At 36.4% G+C, this 18,140-nt stretch overlaps 1 protein-coding gene across 1 annotated transcript; it reads right to left on the reverse strand.

Annotated features, from left to right (window-relative positions):
- Positions 1-3,614: 3,614 nt before the first annotated feature.
- Positions 3,615-17,510, reverse strand: FAM98A (family with sequence similarity 98 member A). The gene is made up of 8 exons (XM_012788413.2): positions 17,346-17,510; positions 14,351-14,499; positions 12,031-12,165; positions 8,281-8,465; positions 7,182-7,262; positions 6,512-6,628; positions 5,485-5,652; positions 3,615-5,402 (listed from the first exon to the last, which is right to left on the reverse strand). Exons 1-8 carry the CDS (start codon positions 17,396-17,398, stop codon positions 4,740-4,742), a joined length of 1,551 nt encoding a protein of 516 aa, XP_012643867.1. The 5' UTR covers positions 17,399-17,510; the 3' UTR covers positions 3,615-4,739.
- Positions 17,511-18,140: the final 630 nt, after the last annotated feature.

Consider the following 18,140-nt stretch of genomic DNA (forward strand, 5'->3'; position numbering starts at 1 on the left):
GGGGATTGGTTTCAGGACCCCTGTATATATCAAAATCCATACATACTCAAGTTCCATACTTGGCCCCGTGGAACCCACGTATAAGAAAAGTTGGCCTTTCTATATACATGGGTTTCTCACCCCACAAATTCTGTATTTCCCACCAGTGTTTGGTTGAAAAAAAATCCACATATAAGTCTACCTGTACAGCTCAAACTTGTGTTGCTCGAGTTAACTGTAGTCTAAATTTTTCTTGTCTCATCGTTTCCTTAAACTCCAGAAAACCGGCCTAATTCTTTATTCTGAAACTGACCTTGAAAAGACCGTAAGATGTAATGGCTATTTTTCAGCTCTAGTTCGTTTAATTTCTCCGTGGCATCTGGAATTGTTAATTACTGAGCTCTGGAGCCAGATGGCCCTAGATTTGATCCAGCTCCCCTGCTTACTAGCTATATGGGTGTGGGCAAGTCCATTCACTCATCCTGGCTTCATTCTCTTCATATGTGAAATGGGGTTAATAGTACTCACATTACTCTCAGTAAGCAGTAATAAACTACTACTCCTACTACTATACCTAGACTTCCATGCTATCGTTCTCTCGGTTTTCCTCTTTCTCTGTGACCCTGTTCCATCCACCCCTTAAATGATTATTCCTCAATATTCTACCATTGGTCCACTGTTCTTTCACTCCTTGGGTGATTTGATGGAATCATTGTTTTGATAGAATGTTCTAAGGCAATGTCACTGGATGCTGACCGTTCCCAAACCTCTACCTCCAGGCATTTTCCTGAGTTTCAGACTGAAATTATTTTCTCCAGCATAACTTTCCCCTTTCTTATAATTTTTATTTCAATTAACAGCATATCATCTACTTAATCACAAAACAAGAAAACCAGGGGTTATACTAAATTTCTTGTCCTAATAAACTCCTGTAAATTTTATCTCCTAAATATTTCCCAAATCTGCCTTCTCTATCCCTAATATATACATTAGTTTAAGCTCTACACTTCTGATTCTAATCTTGGCCCTCCTCCTTAAATGTATACTCTTTAGCCAACAATTTATGTATTTATAATAGTCTATTAATAAATCTGAACATGCCATACTCTTTCTTATTGGAATACTACTACATATAAAACAGGTCCGAGTTTAGGATGGCAAGTAGAGCCCTCCATTACCCGACTCCTACAATCTTCCCAACTCCTGCCAATTTCCACCCATATGAGTAACACTGAAACACTGTGCTATACCAGCACCCTGGCATAACTTTCATTATTTATGCTACAATTATCTATGTTTCTGGCTCTGTCACTAGACATTTCCTGAGGCAGGGACTTTCTAACTTATCTTTGTACCTCAGCCCAACACAGTTCTGGAATATCACAGACACTGAAGTTTTTATTGGCTTGTGCGAGTGCAGTGGTGTTTACAACTAATTGATCACGACCAGTTACAGATTCCTTTGTTCCTTCTCCACTCCCACTGCTTCACTTGCCTAGCCTAAAAAATAAAATAAAATAAAATAGAACTAAACCACAGGCCTTTTTTCTTGAAAAATTTATAACTCAATTTAACAGATACTGATCATTTTAAGAGATTTTCCCCCACAAGATTTCCTTCCAAATTTGTGGGGAACAAGAAATCTTTTTTCCCAATCTCTGCCCCACACTATTTTATTTATATTTAGTGGACAGTGAATGATTTACTGTGGAAGCTCTCATACCAACAATTAGGTTTAATGCAACTATTTCACCTATCACAAATCTGCAGGTAACTGCACGTATGAAAGGTGAAAACTTCAAACACTGATATGCACACCTGCTTCAATCAGTGATCAGAACCCACGAATATATTACTGTATACAAATGTGGGAATATATCACTGAACAATTCTAGTTACTATAATTACGCTAATGAGGAATGAGAGAAACAAGAAAAGTAGGAAAAAAAGACATCTTATATATATAACACTGGATACCCTGTGATCAATGTATTATTATTTTATTTAGGTAAACCCAATGGTGTTCTCTGTTAAAAAAACAAACAAATCAAATACCATCCAAATTATTTAAGGAGGGATGATAATAATATACACATATTTAAAAACTATTTTCAAAAGGATGTACTATAGGCAGGCAAAGTATCCAGAAAGGTGGAATGGGTACAACCTAAAAGTATTCAAGTATAACAACAGAGGTGATTTGGGCAGTGAGAAATTAGTTAAGTATATATAGAAATGACTTCAAATGCCTTCCCCCAGAAAGAATTTATTTAACTCTATTCTATGTCTGGCACAGTTGGATACTAGCTTAGTTTGGGTATGGAGGAAGAAATGAAAATGATACTACTTTAATAATTTTCTTAGAGAATACTGACATCTTGTTATAGTTTTTGGTAGTGGGAGAAAACAAAACATTAACAAAAGGTTCTGTCTCAAGTCTGTTTTAAAAGGCAATAATTTAAGATTTCATGTTAAAAATTCCTTCCTAAAATTTTTCTCTGATTTCTCAAAGAAACTCCCACATGCCCTACTCCAGTAAATCATTATTTACTATAAGTTAAGGTTAAGAATGAATGTAATATCAAAAGACACTCTCGATACAAAATCTAAGGACTTAAGAAAACTAACTAGTGGTTTGTAACATACTATTTCAAGAGAACTTCATCTATGTCGAAGAGAAATTCAATTATTTTATGTTTTTATAATGTGGAGGGAAAATCTAGTTTGAAGCAGACAGTGAAGATGCAAATTTCAGAGCCATCACAGAGAAATGTATCATTTACTTTCTTATATACTCATATTTGAAAAAGCAATCTATTAGCCATAAATGTAAGTCAAAATTATATTTGTCAAAAGAATGAAACATGTATTCATTAGATATACTGTGGAGTCTGATCAAAACAAATGCTAATCTAAATGTGAGTGCACTCTAAGGTATCACTTTAAAGTATGAAACCTTAACAATTTTATTTTTAATAAGAAATTCTTATGTACACTAAACATATATATTTAACAGCATAAAGAAGCCAATACGACGTTCAAAACAACTTAAAACCTTAACTTTAGTGATAAAAAACTAAATTGTTTTTTCAAATTTGAACATTTTAAAATGGCAATTGCTAGCTGAAAATAAACGGGTAAAATTAAAAGGATCAATGTGGGCTTTCAAAGATAGTTTTAGTTCTCAGAAGAATGTGCTTATCTCAATAGCAAGTAGAATATTTTTAATGGCAAGACATGAATTCTTTAAAAAAAAGCCCAATTTCACAGGAAAATGCAGTTTGTCTTTTAACAAACATACATTTTCAATTCACTTCATTAAAAAAAACAGTCACCCATTCTTAGCGATATTAATTTATCTTTGTCTAATGTGTAGCAAGAGCTACACCTAGTGGCCAGAGATGAGTAGAGACATTTTCTAGCTATACTGTTACAATTAAAAAGTAAATTTGGAAATAGCCATTTTTCAATTTATTTAAGGTTTTAGGATAAGAGTTTTCTTTCACCACAAATTACGTTTTAAGGAAATACTCAAGAATCTTTGGGAACAAAAGCCTTAGCCCATAAGCTTGATGCGAGGTTCCAGAATAGTTCAGTTAAAAAAAGTGGCTAAAATAAAACTCAAACCAAAGAGAGAATGTACAGATACTTTATTGCTCACCTTTCACACAAAGCACACCTCCAGCCATTTTCTTTCACAGCTTGACAATGTTTACGTATACAAAAACCCAGCAAGAAGCATCATGTCATGTAGGTTTCAGTAAAGGAGAATGTAAAACATCAACTCAGCCAGGCTTTTGTTTTCTGCAGCAATAAAAAAGGGCCTCCTGCACTAAGCAAAAATCTGTCTTCCTTTGTAGTGCATTTCTTTCATTACAAAAAGTCTCCTGCCTAAAGCAAACTAACTTGTATTTGCTGAATGAGCCAGTGGTATTAACTCGTGCATAAAACAAATTTCGGTTTGCTGTTTCTTCTAGCAGATTTCAAGTAAAAATAAGTTGAAGGAAGAACTTGTTTTGGATGGATGCAGGTCAGTTTGAATTGCTATACTTAACTAAATGCTTACATGTACTATAGGTTCACAACTTAGTTTGCTTTTATAATCTTTATGGATTTTGGCCGTGTTCAAGGTTTTCAGAGTTGAGCATATGGTACAGTATTCCATCAACAGAATAAGGCTACTGAATGTGCTATCTGCAGAAGAGCTCATTTAATAGGAACTGACCTAAAGTTCTATCATGAAGCAACTGTGGCATAACCTCTCTGAATAAAAAGCCAACCAGGGCAGAACTGTGCTTGGAAAACAGGCATTAGAATACTTTAAGCAAAACACATATACATGGATTGTTAACATGAGGTTTCCTAGTAGTAAATCTAAAAAAGTCTAGGCGAATCCTCATTTTCAAAACTGCATATGGAAAACATGAAAACTACTTATTCAAGTAATTTCTTCAAAAAATATGCATGTTCTGACTGTGGAATTAGTCTACTGGTCAATTAAAGGCAATTTTAATTACCTTTTAAGAATTTTTCATAGAAAGGAGAGACATTGTATGTGTTTCTCAAATAAACAGCATTATGTAAATCCGTTAAAAGAAAAAACCAACAGAACTGAATGAAGACCTACAAATGCTTATGCCAAGCAGAAATCTGCCTGCCACCTGTGGTCTCACATTAATTCAAAATAGAATGCTGGATTCAGGATTCCGAAACTAAGTTTCTATTACTTGAGCTCTAGCAAAATGTAAGGGTCTGTAGCCTCAACTAGTATAATGTCTTCCCTGTCCAAATCCAGAATGATTATACTGATAACCTCCATGCTGGAAGTGCTGCTCAAACTGACCCCCTTGGTGATAATTCTGGCTCCCCCTTCCTCCCCAACCTCCTCCCTGGCCTGCACGACCACCTCGGCCTCCTCGACCACCTCTCCCTCCGCGACCACCACCTCGATCACCATGGTGCCCACCATCTTGGTATCTATTGTCCTGCTGGTAGCCACCACCCTGGTATCCACTTCCTGTATATGACGATGTCTGGAAGCCACCATAACCTCCACCTTGGTAGCCACTACTGTGGCCACCATGATAGCCACCTGGCTGGAAACCTGAATCCCGATAACCACCTTCTTGGTAGCCACCTCCTCCTCCACTCCCTCCATCTGTCCAGCCTCCTTGATGCTTATTTCCTCTTCCTCCCCCTCGGCCACCATGGTCATAGCCACCACGTCCACCTCTCCCTCCTCCTTGTTCGTGACCTCCTCGTCCTCCGTATGAGGAATGTTCATAGCCACCTCTCCCTCCTCCTCGGCCTCCTGCTTGCTGTTGGGGGCCATCTTGCCTTTTCTGCCACGGTGGCATCTCTGGGGGTGGAGGTTCAATTTCATTGGGTCTACCACCTCTGTCAGGAACCCTGCCCATCAACACCTATGGAATAAGAAAGATATTTTAAACTATTTTGTGAACTGAAATAAATGTATTTGGAGGAAATTATAGGTATTCTAATCACCTTATTTATGGCACAGGCAGTCTTTTCTCTTATAGAGCCGCTGCTAGTCCTTAAAATCTTTGACAAGTCTTGTCTTGCTGCCAAAAGATGGGCAACAGAAACAGTACTTTTAGGAGATAAGACTGAACGTTTCGGCTGGTAAACCTTTGCTAATTTTTCTGTTTGACTCTGTTGAAAGAAAAGTGTTCAAAGATAAATGTCAATTTTCAAAATGGTATAAACACTCATATTAAATAAATAAAGATCTCCAAAATATTTGATAATGATATTTACTAGGTGACAGATGCTAGGAAAGTTATACTCACCATTGCTCCTACCTAGTCAAGAACTACCTTTAAGTATAGCTGTCATATTTGCTGATATGGCAAAGAGTGAGGGTGGGGACAGGGGTGCAGTGGGAAGGCATCCCGTTAGGGTTGTGGGGCCAAAAAGATAAAAAAGTTCTTCCTGATGTTGGTCTTGGATCAAACATACTCATTCTCTATTGAAATGTAAGAATGTAAACCCACTTCAATAATTTTGCTTCTTAATTTTCCCATCTTTGGTTTCTACAAGGTAATAAATTACCTGTTGAATGACTGGGAACTTTTACCTGGATTATCTCATTTTAGTTGAACTATAACTTGAGTTTTACCAGATTCTCTAATTCTCTATAAACAGATCTTAATATCTGGTCACAGTAAATCTAATATTTCTAAATTCAATTAGCAAATTAAATTGTTAGCTTAAAATATAGTAAACAAATAATTTGAAAAATTTATTATTTTAGTAATTTTTAGATTTTATAATAACCCCATTTCTCTCACAAATGGGCATTTCCAGTAAAGGCTATAAAATTTAGTTTTGTTGAAAAATATTAAAAAATTGAAAAATAAGTGTTTTTATTATTGTTATTCAGCAAGTCACTAAGGAAAAATTCTTATGTGTACCTCTTAAGTATTTCTCTTGTAGTCTCCATCTAACCTGTTTAGATGTTTAGGGATCATGGCTATAAATACTCTGATCTTTTAAATTATTTAATGTGTACCTTAGCTCTGTCAGACCAGCCAAAGGACTGTACAGTGACATCCAAACGTTTTATTAGCAGCTTTCTCCGGACTTCATATTCATTGGCTATGGCTTGGTTAATTGCTTCTATTTTTTCCTGAAGCAAAATTAAAAAGACCAGTTAAAATTTAAATCTGCTTGATCTTCTGTTTTTTATAATGGCAGAAACTCTGTGTCATTTATAACTGAATTCCAAGCAGTTAACACACAGTCCCTTTTCTACATAATATATTAACAATTAATGAAATGATAGGCAACAAAAAGCTAATTCTCAAAATTTTATAAATATATAAAGTACAAAATTCTTATTTGGCTTTCCCATAAATCAGTTTGTGATGCTCAGTCCAATTAAATTTTTGGCTTGAAGGCAATCCACTTGGCAATTAGAAACATGCGTCATACTGAATTTCAATTTATTTTAATCAGCTGTGTGAAATATTTACAAATTATAACATTATGTATTTCTAATCTTACACAAATAAAATTACTCTGCATAAATCTTGAGATTCATAAAAATGATTCCAAGGATGTCCACCTAGAAAACTACATATTAGAAAACATAATTTAAAAAGCACAAAATATAAGTGTTGACATAAAAGTCATGAAATAGACAAAACTTACAAAGTTTATTCAAGATGGTGAGTACTCACCCAGTGGGCTGGTCCCATTGGCTTCTTCAATAAAGGCTTTCCCACATGATTAGGTGGAACTTTTGCTAGTGTTTCCTTTAACTGACACAAAAACATAAACAAATGAACAAAAAATCCAAAAGTAAAACATATCCTCCTCATCTTCCCAATTCCCATCATATCTTGCCATCAAAAGAAGATTCCTGACAGAGGCAAAGATGGAGGATGTTTTGAAATGTAAATGTAAATGTAAAGACCCACAAGACACTCACTTGTCCCACTCCTCATGTGCCTATAGAAGCACGATTCCTTCACTGCACCTAGAACAGTGCCTGACCACAGGAGGCACTCAATGAGCAATTGCTGAATGGATGAATGAACACATAGGAAAATACGGACTATGGATACACTGCTGCTCCCCTGTAGAGTTCAGCCATATTTGTGCATCATGGTGCCAGTCTACCCCACAAGGCAAATGTACCAATTCTTAAAAGTCCATCAGATACGCAATAGGGAATAACTCTGCTATGACAAATACCATTTTCTGTTACTCATTAATGTTTTGTTAAAATTGCTTGTTCCTGATAGATAAAAAATCTTAACTGTTGATGTGTGGTATAAAAATAATCCTAATTTATTTTCACATACCAAATTAATGTTAGCAGTCAACAAATCTAGTTTGCCAATTGAAACATGAGACCCGAAGTGATTGGATTTAAAAACAAAATATTAACATCCTTTTCTGTCCAGTCAATGGGGAGGAGGGTGGTAACACTTAATGATAAAGACCTTAAAAATTAATTGCATCGAAGTTCAATGATAAAATAATTTTTAAAGGACTTAAATCTTAATCCTTTTTATATTATATCTAGCTTACTTCAGCTTATAAACCAAAGTGTAAAGTTTCCTTTTTGAAAAGAAACATGCTAACATGTTTTTTAAAAAATGCTAAAATACTGATTTCTCTTTAAGGTATCTAGGATAAAAACCCAAAACTCAATTAGTAACAATTACTTAATATGCACATTAGGTTCCCATTAAGAGAAATTAACTTGTTTCATTTCAAACAAATGTAGGACTATGCCTTTAATACACTACAATTTGGTACTAAAGGTCTTACTTTTTTTTCAATCCCGCTGAAGAATTGGAACATAGTTATATTGGCTGGAGGTTTGGACATTCCTAGAGCAATACATATGCCTTTCAACTCTTGAAAGACCTCACTACCGCCTCCTTCTTGAGCTTTTTTTGGAGGAGCATTCACACAGAGCATTCTGGCAGCTTCTAGTTCTGAGATGAGGTATGCTGAAGTAAACAAAATAAGATTTCAAAATGAGATACAGCTACAGTTATAGTCATAAGTCTGGAGTCACAACTCTATAGACCTAATGATATGTAACTTTTAAAGCTGCAAGAATGGATAAAAACAAGAAAGGAAAAACATTTTACCTGCAAATGATATAACGTATAAACTGGTTATGTAATTTGGGTATTTAACCAATATTAATGCTTAAAGTTTATTTTAAAAATAAGTGATTCTTCTTTGAAACCAAAAGATCGAGGTAGATCACATCTAAAAATTTAGATTCTCCCACTATTAAGGAACCTCCAGAACAGGGGTTGGCATCTGTTAAAAAATTAGCAAACAGTGGCAGGTGGCCAGTTTTCAGTGACAATTAAAAATGTTCTTCTTTTTTTTTTTTTTTAACTTCTTAGCACTTGTGAACACCAGTGATACAACTACCTTACCCTCTTGTCTCCTAGTAATTAGGCAGCCTGTTTAGAATTAATGTGAAACAACATTTTTAAGTAGTCAAAGTTTAACTTATAGGAGATGTGGGAAGGCACTAAACTCCCAAAAATACCTTTCCCAGTATCCTTACGTTCCCCTCTAGCTATTCAAAGAAAGTCCTCTTCCATCTAAGATTCTTCTCAGGGCCCATTCCCCACCCCATTCACCCCAAAACAACAGCAAAACTTTCAAATCACTTCTTGGCAGTCTCCTTTGTGTCATCATCATCCCCTTGTGTGCTGATTTCAGCCAGGTATAATGAGGGCTGCAATCTGCTTCAGGTAATTCAGTTGAAGATATCAATATTCAATCTCATTCCTTTAAGGTTCCCAAGGATATTTCAATTTTTATAAAGATGATTAATAGTCATTTGAATCTTAAGATGTCAGGTTACGTGACAAAGTCAGATCCTTCTCACAATACAAGGAAAATAGTTTTGGAAAAAGACATTTTCAAGGCCCTTAAGTCCTATTAAAAGTACAAAAAAAAAAAAAAGAGAGATCAGCTTGAATATCTCATTTCCTACATCCAAAGTGTAATGCTAGAAACGTAGGGGCCATAATTTTAGCAAATCATTTCTGAAAAGCTGCCCATTCCTGTTCCAAAACAATAAATATAGCTAAGTTTCTGGAAAGGTCATCTTAAATGGGTTTGATACTATAAAATCTTTACATGTTCCATACAACAAACTGAATTTTTATGAGCTAAAACATCAAAACAGTAAAACCCCACTGTTAAGACAATAACCACTGTTTTTGTAAATACGGTTTTACTAGAACGCTGCCACACTCAGTCACGTACGTTATTGTCCAGAGCTGCTTTCATGCTACAACAGCAGAGCTAAGTAGCCACGAAAAAGAACTTACAGCCAACAAAGCCAAAAATATTATCTGGCCTTTTAAGAAAAAGTTTGCCAACCCTTGTTCTAGAAAATCATATTATATGATTTAATATACTGGTTCTTTAAGTGTGGGACAACATAGTTCAGGTATTCACAAAATTAGTTTACCAATATAATTACCATGAAAAAACTTTAACTGTAATCAATGTGTTCAAAGCACAAGGAAAGGCACTAGAGATATGATTAAAAAACACATAAAAACGATTATATCTACTGACAATCTAGTTAGGAATAAAGAATATATGCCAGAAAAAAAAGGTAAAAAGTTCTTCATCTATTAGGAACTCAGATATCTGACTTAACTTACCTAAGGGAAATAATCTGAGAACCATAAAAGGCCAAAGAATCCTCAAAGAATCCTTACTCTGATACATAACAGTTTTTTAGCCACTCACTGAAAGACTATTCTATTTCACTAACAATTCTAATGAGGTTGGCTTATTTTCCCCTCTAAAATACAAAGTGATAAAATACTAAAATTATTGAGGTAAGGGTGCTAGAAGAAGGAAACTTATAGCATTAAGATGTGACACCTGATACTTGGAAAGATGAGAAATATTTACACAGAGCAAGTAGAAAATGAGTACACATACGTAAATACCAGAATGAAAGAGAGGTTAAAAACTGAGGGGAATATATTAGAATGGGGAAACAGCAGAAGCAAAGATAAAGAAGGAAATAGTGTGTATGTACATATGAAGAATTAGAAACACAAGTAACCTTTAGTTGATATAAGTAATTTAATTGAGGAACAAACAGTTGTATATTCTTGAAAAGCTTTTGAGGTTGATAGCACATTAAAATACAGTCTATAATTATGACCCTGAGTCCAAAATAACGTTCACTGCAGTCTGCTTAAGAAACAGCGAAGAGTAAAAAGCATTTTATAAAGATTTACATTAAAGTGGTTCTTGTAAGCATCAGCGTTAAAAAGGCCAAACTCTGAGCTTTGGAAGAATTAACTATTCAGAGTCATTACTAAGCATTCTGCACAGCTCTTATCTTCTTACATAGATAACATATTCTAAGTGCAAATATTATTGAGAAGGATAAGCAATGCTACAAAGGAAGAACCAAGTGAGTACAGTTATTGAGCCAGTTATAGAAATTATACAGTTTGAAGGATACTGAATGAATATGTAGGAACTATATGCAGCAATATTAATAGCTAGAAAGCAGTGTCCAACCTTATGTGAATACTCCCCCAATAACACCTATTTTACAGACAAAGGGGAGGTTAAGAAAGTGATTCTGGAATAACTTAGTGCTTAAGTATAATGGCTATGAACATTTTTTTTTGTCTAATTGAACTTTCAAAACAGGAATTGTGCTACCTTTCGGAAATCAAAGTGTGGTTAAAGACAAACATTTAAAAAATTCTGTTAATTGTGTCTGTCATAGTGAGAACTATAATATTTAGTTAACCAAGCTTAATCTAAATGTGCTTTAGGATGCTACAAAAATTCTGAGTTAAGACTACTGGTTATGTTTAGTGTAAAGTTTATAGAAGGCAATAAAATTTGTGAGTCTACTAGTTGTTTTTCACTAAAGAGACAAACAGTAGTTAGTATATAAAAAACATGCAAGGAAAGAACTTGTCACAAAAATTTATTTCCTAGAATGATTAGCAAGTTCAAGACCAATCCAAATATTATTCCAGAATACTTACAAACAAAACCAAAACCTCTGAACAATTATTCAACCACAAAGAAATATCAACAAAATACTTCAAGTCATTACATTAACCATTAACTGCATCTAATGAATGCTTAACCCTCCTCAAAGAAACTAATTTCTAAATAAATTTTTCATTATTTCCACACTATCTTCCCAGTCAATTTTAACATGTACATCAAGTCTAAAATGCAAAGTTTTAATGATCCCACACTCAAACACTCCAGTACTACCACTGGTCACACTAGGTGAAGCACAACGGCCTGAGTACCACCAAAGCTGAAATGAAAGAGTATCTATTATACAAACAACAATGCTACCAATGCACACACCCACCGTCAGCTCCTAAATACTATTTATTAATAAATAAGTAAATACTATTAAATTATAAATAAATACTATGAATTAAATCCATAATGCAGCAAAATAAGAATCACCAGCTTATTAGTCATGGAAAACATACACGGAAAACAATAGCTACATTCAAGTAGTCATGAACTTACTGAGCAAAAGGAGGCAGTTCTTCTGAACGAGAAGGCGCTTGGTCACATCCCCAGATGTCAGTGAAAGATAGGGACAGTTCATCTCCCCTAGCAGCCCACTCACCTCAAGCTGGAATTCTTCAGCTTCACTTGGACCTTTAAAGAATTAAAATAATCTTATTTAATAATACTGATTGTTTTTCTCATTAGCAATAGTAGTTACTATATATTAACTGAAATTTTAAATAAGATTTTCATAACTTGCATTCCTTTCCCCTCTAATTTATCCTTTCTCACACTTCTGAAATGTTCTTTCTTAAACAGTGTTCATTAGGTTATTCCCTCATTGGAGAATCTTCAATATCTCCCTAATTCCTACCTCATCTAATCTAATTTTTGTCTGCTTTAAGGATCCTTCATAGCTGCTTATGCCTGCCCTTCTCAGCACAGGCACAATCACCTGCTTACTCCCTCCACAAATACTCCCTCTATTTTTGCCAGGCCAGTCTCCTCACTGTTTCAGGAACCAGTCTTGTTTCCACTTTTGTGCCTGCATTTAAGTTATTCCCTGTAATTGATATGCCCTCTACTTTTTCCTCTAGCAAATCCCATCCATCCATTGAAGCTCAGTGGTCTTGCTCCATGATGAAACCTGCCTTAAGTATTCTTGCACTTATGATTTCCTCTCCTTGTGAACCACAAAGTGAACCATTTAATTCCTGTACTAATCTCCAGTTGTTTCATTTGTGCCTAATATTCCCAGTTAGACTTAATTTGAAGACAGCAAAGATGGCTTATAGTTCTATATTCCTGTAATATGTAAAATGTGTTAAAAAAAAAAAAAAGTAAAGTTCATTGGGTGAGCTGAGGGAAAAAAAACAATGCTCTTTCCTAGTTATTTTCATAACCATTTGACAAAGGAGAAGAAGGAGGAGTATAAATTAACAACCTTTGAGAGAGTCACTCAACCTGAGTTCATCTTTTCATCTGTAAGATACATTATCAATGTTTTGCAACCTGTTATTGGGAACCCTACAGAGTTACACAGAACTCCTTTAGAGGCAGTTGAGAAAGATGAGGAGAGAGTTGTGCTAAAGGTAGCCTCTCTCTACTTTAAGTATAACAGCTACACTTTTTTTTTTACCTGTTTTATATGTTGGCTTCTATATCATGTTTCATTTGAACAAAAGGGCTCCAGGTTAAAAAGAGTTATCATCTACTATTGGTGTTTTCAAAGGTTCCTACAATCTCTGAAACATTAGGTCAAGAGGCAATACAGCACAGTGTTTAAGAGCACTGGCTCCTGAACTTGACTACTGGGTTGGAATCTGGCTCCACCTCATACGGGTTGTGTGACCTCAGGCAACGTATTTAACCTCTTTGGGCTTTTTTGGTTAAGATATAAAAGTAATAAAATCTGCCTCATGGCGTTACTCTGAGGTTTAAACGAGTTTATACATGTAAAGTGCTTAGAATATATGCTCAATAAATAAATGTAAGCTGCTGGTATCATTCTTGTTACACTATACCCTCCTTAATAATTAGAATTGAATGCAATTAACATGTACACATTACTAACACATAAAAGGGTGAGTTCTTCAAAATGGGATTATTTGAGAAAAAAGGGGATTATGTGTATAGTTCTCCATAAGGGTGTGTTAACAGGTGGGCATTTTTCTTGGTTTCCTATTACAGGTTTACCTACGGAAGGAGGGAACCAGATGGTGAAGTATCAGGTCCCAAGCTTTTGTCTCTTTTGTAGCATCTACTAGTATTAAAAGTGTTAACAAAATTGGCAAATATAAAATAGCTCTCAGCCCCCAAAATCTGAACATGCTGGATCTGGTTGTGACATATCTAATGGTACATTCCTATGATAAAGAAAGCTTCTTAACAAAGTGTTCTCTGTCTTTCTAAGCATAACAGAATTATATTGCATTTACCATGGTATATGTTCTTCTAGAATCTGGGAGTCCTAAGAGAAAAACATCCCAATTACCAGGTCTAGCCACCAATCTAGGATCCTAAAACTCATGTTTTAGAAAATGCAGAAAGTTCACATATTCTATACTTGTGGTCTCCATTTTTCTGTATCTCAGTAACAGGGTCTTTTCAGCCTCTACCAATTTTTAATAGTTACATGACTGTATTCTGGCTTTTCAACTTGTGAATTACCTCATCTCTAAAAATAATGGAGGAAAAAATATGTTGGCTCCTTTACAAAATTTTTCTGCACATTTACAAAAAGCTTGAAATTTCAGCTTTAGCACTATTAATGTTCAATTGACAATACTCTAATTTTGTTTTTATATTTTGTACCTAAAAGTGAATGTTTACTTACTGTTAGTTGCTTGCACATTTTCCTCTAGCTTACAGAGCACTCTTAATTCAGACACCAGCCAAGCACAGAGTTTGGTAAACTCGGGGGAACTGGCTCCAGCAGAGACTGCCTGAGACAGAGCGCCATCTTCCAACAATGGGCCCTTGTAACTGGTGAGTAAGAAATTACACTTAAGAATATAAAATCACACCTAATTTATTACAGATAAAACACTCCTATGAATTATTTATATAATTAAGCAATAATTTAATGAAGATAAGTAATAATTATCAACTTCTAAACTTGCAAATATAAATAAAATTTAGAACCATATTGAACCATTAGAAGAACAAGCTCAATGTTAACTACATTTCAACCCTTCAAAACATGTGAATGTTTAACAGAATAAATTATGTCAACTTCTTCTGTACATTTACTGAAAGCTCTTATTGTAAAGGTTTATTTTCTTACTATAACTGAATTGAATTAAAACCAGATTAACAAGTGATAGCTAATTATAACTTACCATTTCAGAAATAAAACTTATTTATAGGTTATCTTGTCTAGAAAGTTTTAGAAATCAATTAAGTTAGACTTCCTTTAAAAGCAAAAACTTTCCAATTAACCATTTATTTCCTTTTTCTATATTTAATGACAGTTGAAACTAGTAAGACATAGTAGTACCAGAGAAATGTCAAAATTAATTTAATAATTGTTGGCTAGTCAATGAACTGGAGGACCTGAATCCTAATCCTTTGTAGGTGATTCCCATGTAATTTTAAAAATTATAAAAATATTTAAACATTTATAAAAGACAACAGTAACAATGAGCTTCAAGCACCTATATTCCAGAACTTAAGATTTTTATCAAAGTAATCTTAAAATATATTATTCAGATTATTTTATATTCTTTTAAATGAAATATTGATAAAAACACTGTAATTAAAGATGACACACTGGATATGCTTAAGATAATGTGAAATTTATAAGTATGTTAGAAAAATGATAATTTTCAATCCCTTTAAAATACGATTATATGTTTATACAGCATATGAAATGGAATGGAAAAATCATACACAAAATATGAGATTACATATAGTCTGATATCTAGATTTAAAAACCACCTGTTATTAGACACTGGAAAAAAGAGACTAAGTCTAGAAATTTGTCCTTATGTTTCACATTTAGACTTCATTAGTTTACTCAACATGTAGTTACTGAATTCCTACTGTGTGCAGGTTAGAGATAAAAGGTAGTCAATTAACTTTAATATTTCTCATTGAATCCTTTAAAAGTACATATCAATTAATTAAGGCTGAATTTTAATGCTTGAATGCCACCAAACTAAGTAGTTATGGTTAAAATTTGCAATGGTTTTTATAAAATCCATCTCAATGATTCAATTACAAGTAACAATGACTTTTATAGTGTCCAAGAAAAAGTTAAAAGAGGATAAAAGAACAATAATGGGAAGAAACAGCATCCATGGCCAATTCTTAAATGATCTCTGTCCATTCAGAATGACTGCATTTAAATAAGGTCTACCTCTTCCTCTCATTCTACTCCTTCTTCAACACTATGAAGTGCCATTTCTTCCAGGCAGCTTCTAGGACTTCACTTCCTTTCCAAGTAAAGGGATCCCCCTCAGTGCTCCTCACAGTATTATTTTCACAGTATACTATGAACCTCTCTTCCATCTCACCTTGTACCCTTAAGTGCCCAGCAGCCCAACAATGGCAAGAACAAGTGTTCCTCAAAATGTTTAATCAATGAATGGTTTCATATATGAACAAGCAATTCAGCCTGAGATGTCCAGTAAAAAGAGACAATTGTGCTGAATGTAACTTTTACTTATGCCCTAATGAAAGAAATAAGTCCCCTAAACTCTGCAATATTTATGAAAATTCAGAGCAAGTTTCAAAGTAAAGAACAATGATATTTCACTTTGACAAAGATGATAAACACCTCTTTCCTTCCTAAAAATTTCTACCAGGACATCAAGTTATTAATACTTAAGTGGGTAGGCTTTGGGAACCCTCAAGGTGTCCTTTCTTAAAAGGTTTCTCTCAAAGGTTTCCATGTCATGGAAAAACCTAAGGGAAAGTTTTGATAAAGGACTCGTTACTTAAAAATGCAGCCAGGTAACCTGTACTTTGTTTTGACACTGTACCTGTAGGCAAATATTTAATCACACAATTTGTGACTAGAACTACATTTAGCCCAAAAGGTTCCAAGTTCTCAAGTTTAATAAAGTACATTGATCTGGGTGACCCAGTGAGACAAGAAACCCTATTGCTAGCTCTTAGATACTGACAAATTATGCCTGGGTAACCGTTAGGAGGAGGAGAGAGAAAATGCAATACAAATATGCAGGTTCTTAGTAGATGAAGATGGGCTAATGGGGCTTCACAAGGCACAGTGTCAGAGTCAAGAGAAACTGCCAGTGGTTCCCAGAGAGGTGGTGAGAGGTTACACACACGCACAAGTGGGCTGGCTGGCGGAACAGATGCAGCGCCCAGACATGTGGCTTAGGGACGCCTGGGTGCATACAGAGAATGACTGGGCAAAGGAGAAATTTTGAGAGAAGTGGGGTGGGGTAGGAGTAGGAGCTCAAGACGGGAGCAGGAAATCTGGAGGGCAAGTAAGCAAACAGAGAATCAACTTTGGCAACCTCCAGAGCGGGGGTAGGGCAGGATGGGGAGCAAGGAGAGAAGCTCGGGAGTGGGGGGTGGCGAGAACCAGAGCCCAGACAATGACACGCATGACTGACAAACGCTGCGGGTAACTCGGCTGCAGGGAGCACTAGGCAGGCCCAGGGGCGCCGGGATTAGAGGGCTCGGAGCCCGCAGGGCAGGCAGTGGACGTGGCGCGGCGGGTCCCGGGGCCATAGGAAAGCGACAGCCAGGAGCCACGGGGTGCGGCGTGGAGAGGCAGGTGTCTCAGACCGGGGTGCAGGAGGTGTTCCCGGGGGACTGGCAGTGTGGGGCTTGGGAGACTCGTGCCCTGGCAGTCTTACCCTAGATCTTCCAACGACTCCAAGATGTCAGTCTCCATGAGGTCACACTCCATGCTACTGTGGTATTCAAATTTCCGAGTCGTCAGGCTCCCCTCTTCGCCGGCAACGCGTACACTCGCGCATGCGCTACTCTCCCGGAACTTCCAAATCGACAGCTGGCGCCTCAGCCCCTGCACTGCGCATGCTCCGAGCGTGCGCAAGAAACTTGGTCCCGCCCGCCGCCCCGCCCCTGCCAGCTAAAGCATTGCCAGGCCCCACCGTTTTGCACATGCGTATTACGGGATAGTGAAGCCGGCCGCCCAAACAAGGGCAGGAGGACCGGCTGCGTGGCAGCTGGGCGTGGGGGTCAGGCGAGGTGGGAGCGCTCCGAGCTCCCGAGCTCTCTGTATTGGGTGTACGCATGTGTGAATCTTGGCTGCGAGGCGGGCGGGCTAGGAGCTTGGGGCGGGGTGTGTCGGTAGAGAGACCGAGTATGTGCATCCCAGATGGTCCATGGGGTGGTTCTCCGCAGCGTGCCGGCGTGTTCTATCCTTAGCTGGGGGTCGTGGAGAAGGAAAATTCATGTGCTCGGTCTTAATTGCCCAGGACAGGTAGATGGGCCACATGCCGAGAAAGACAGTTAACGTGCCATTTGATTTCCTTGCGGCTGCAGTAGTAGTTTAGGGTTAGGGATGAATCAACTTTCCTTAGACACGGCTGTATTCTGATAGTTGGGTCGTGTCGCCCTATGCATTCTCCAACCGACTTTTTAAGCCTTTCCTAGACACTAAGCATCTATTGTAAGGGGAAAGGTGT

The sequence above is a fragment of the Microcebus murinus genome, chromosome 3, assembly GCF_040939455.1.
Source record: "Microcebus murinus isolate Inina chromosome 3, M.murinus_Inina_mat1.0, whole genome shotgun sequence".
Lineage (NCBI taxonomy): Eukaryota > Metazoa > Chordata > Mammalia > Primates > Cheirogaleidae > Microcebus > Microcebus murinus.

Bases quoted from the DNA above. Each gene is read 5' to 3' on its own strand.
- FAM98A (XM_012788413.2), bottom strand. From the start codon at position 17,398: ATGGAGTGTGACCTCATGGAGACTGACATCTTGGAGTCGTTGGAAGAT. The intron at 12,166-14,350 runs GTAAGTAAACAT...AATTCTTTAAAG, and splicing joins AAATGTGCAAGCAACTAACA to GTCCAAGTGAAGCTGAAGAA. The intron at 7,263-8,280 runs GTAAGACCTTTA...TTTTTGTGTCAG, and splicing joins TCAGCGGGATTGAAAAAAAA to TTAAAGGAAACACTAGCAAA.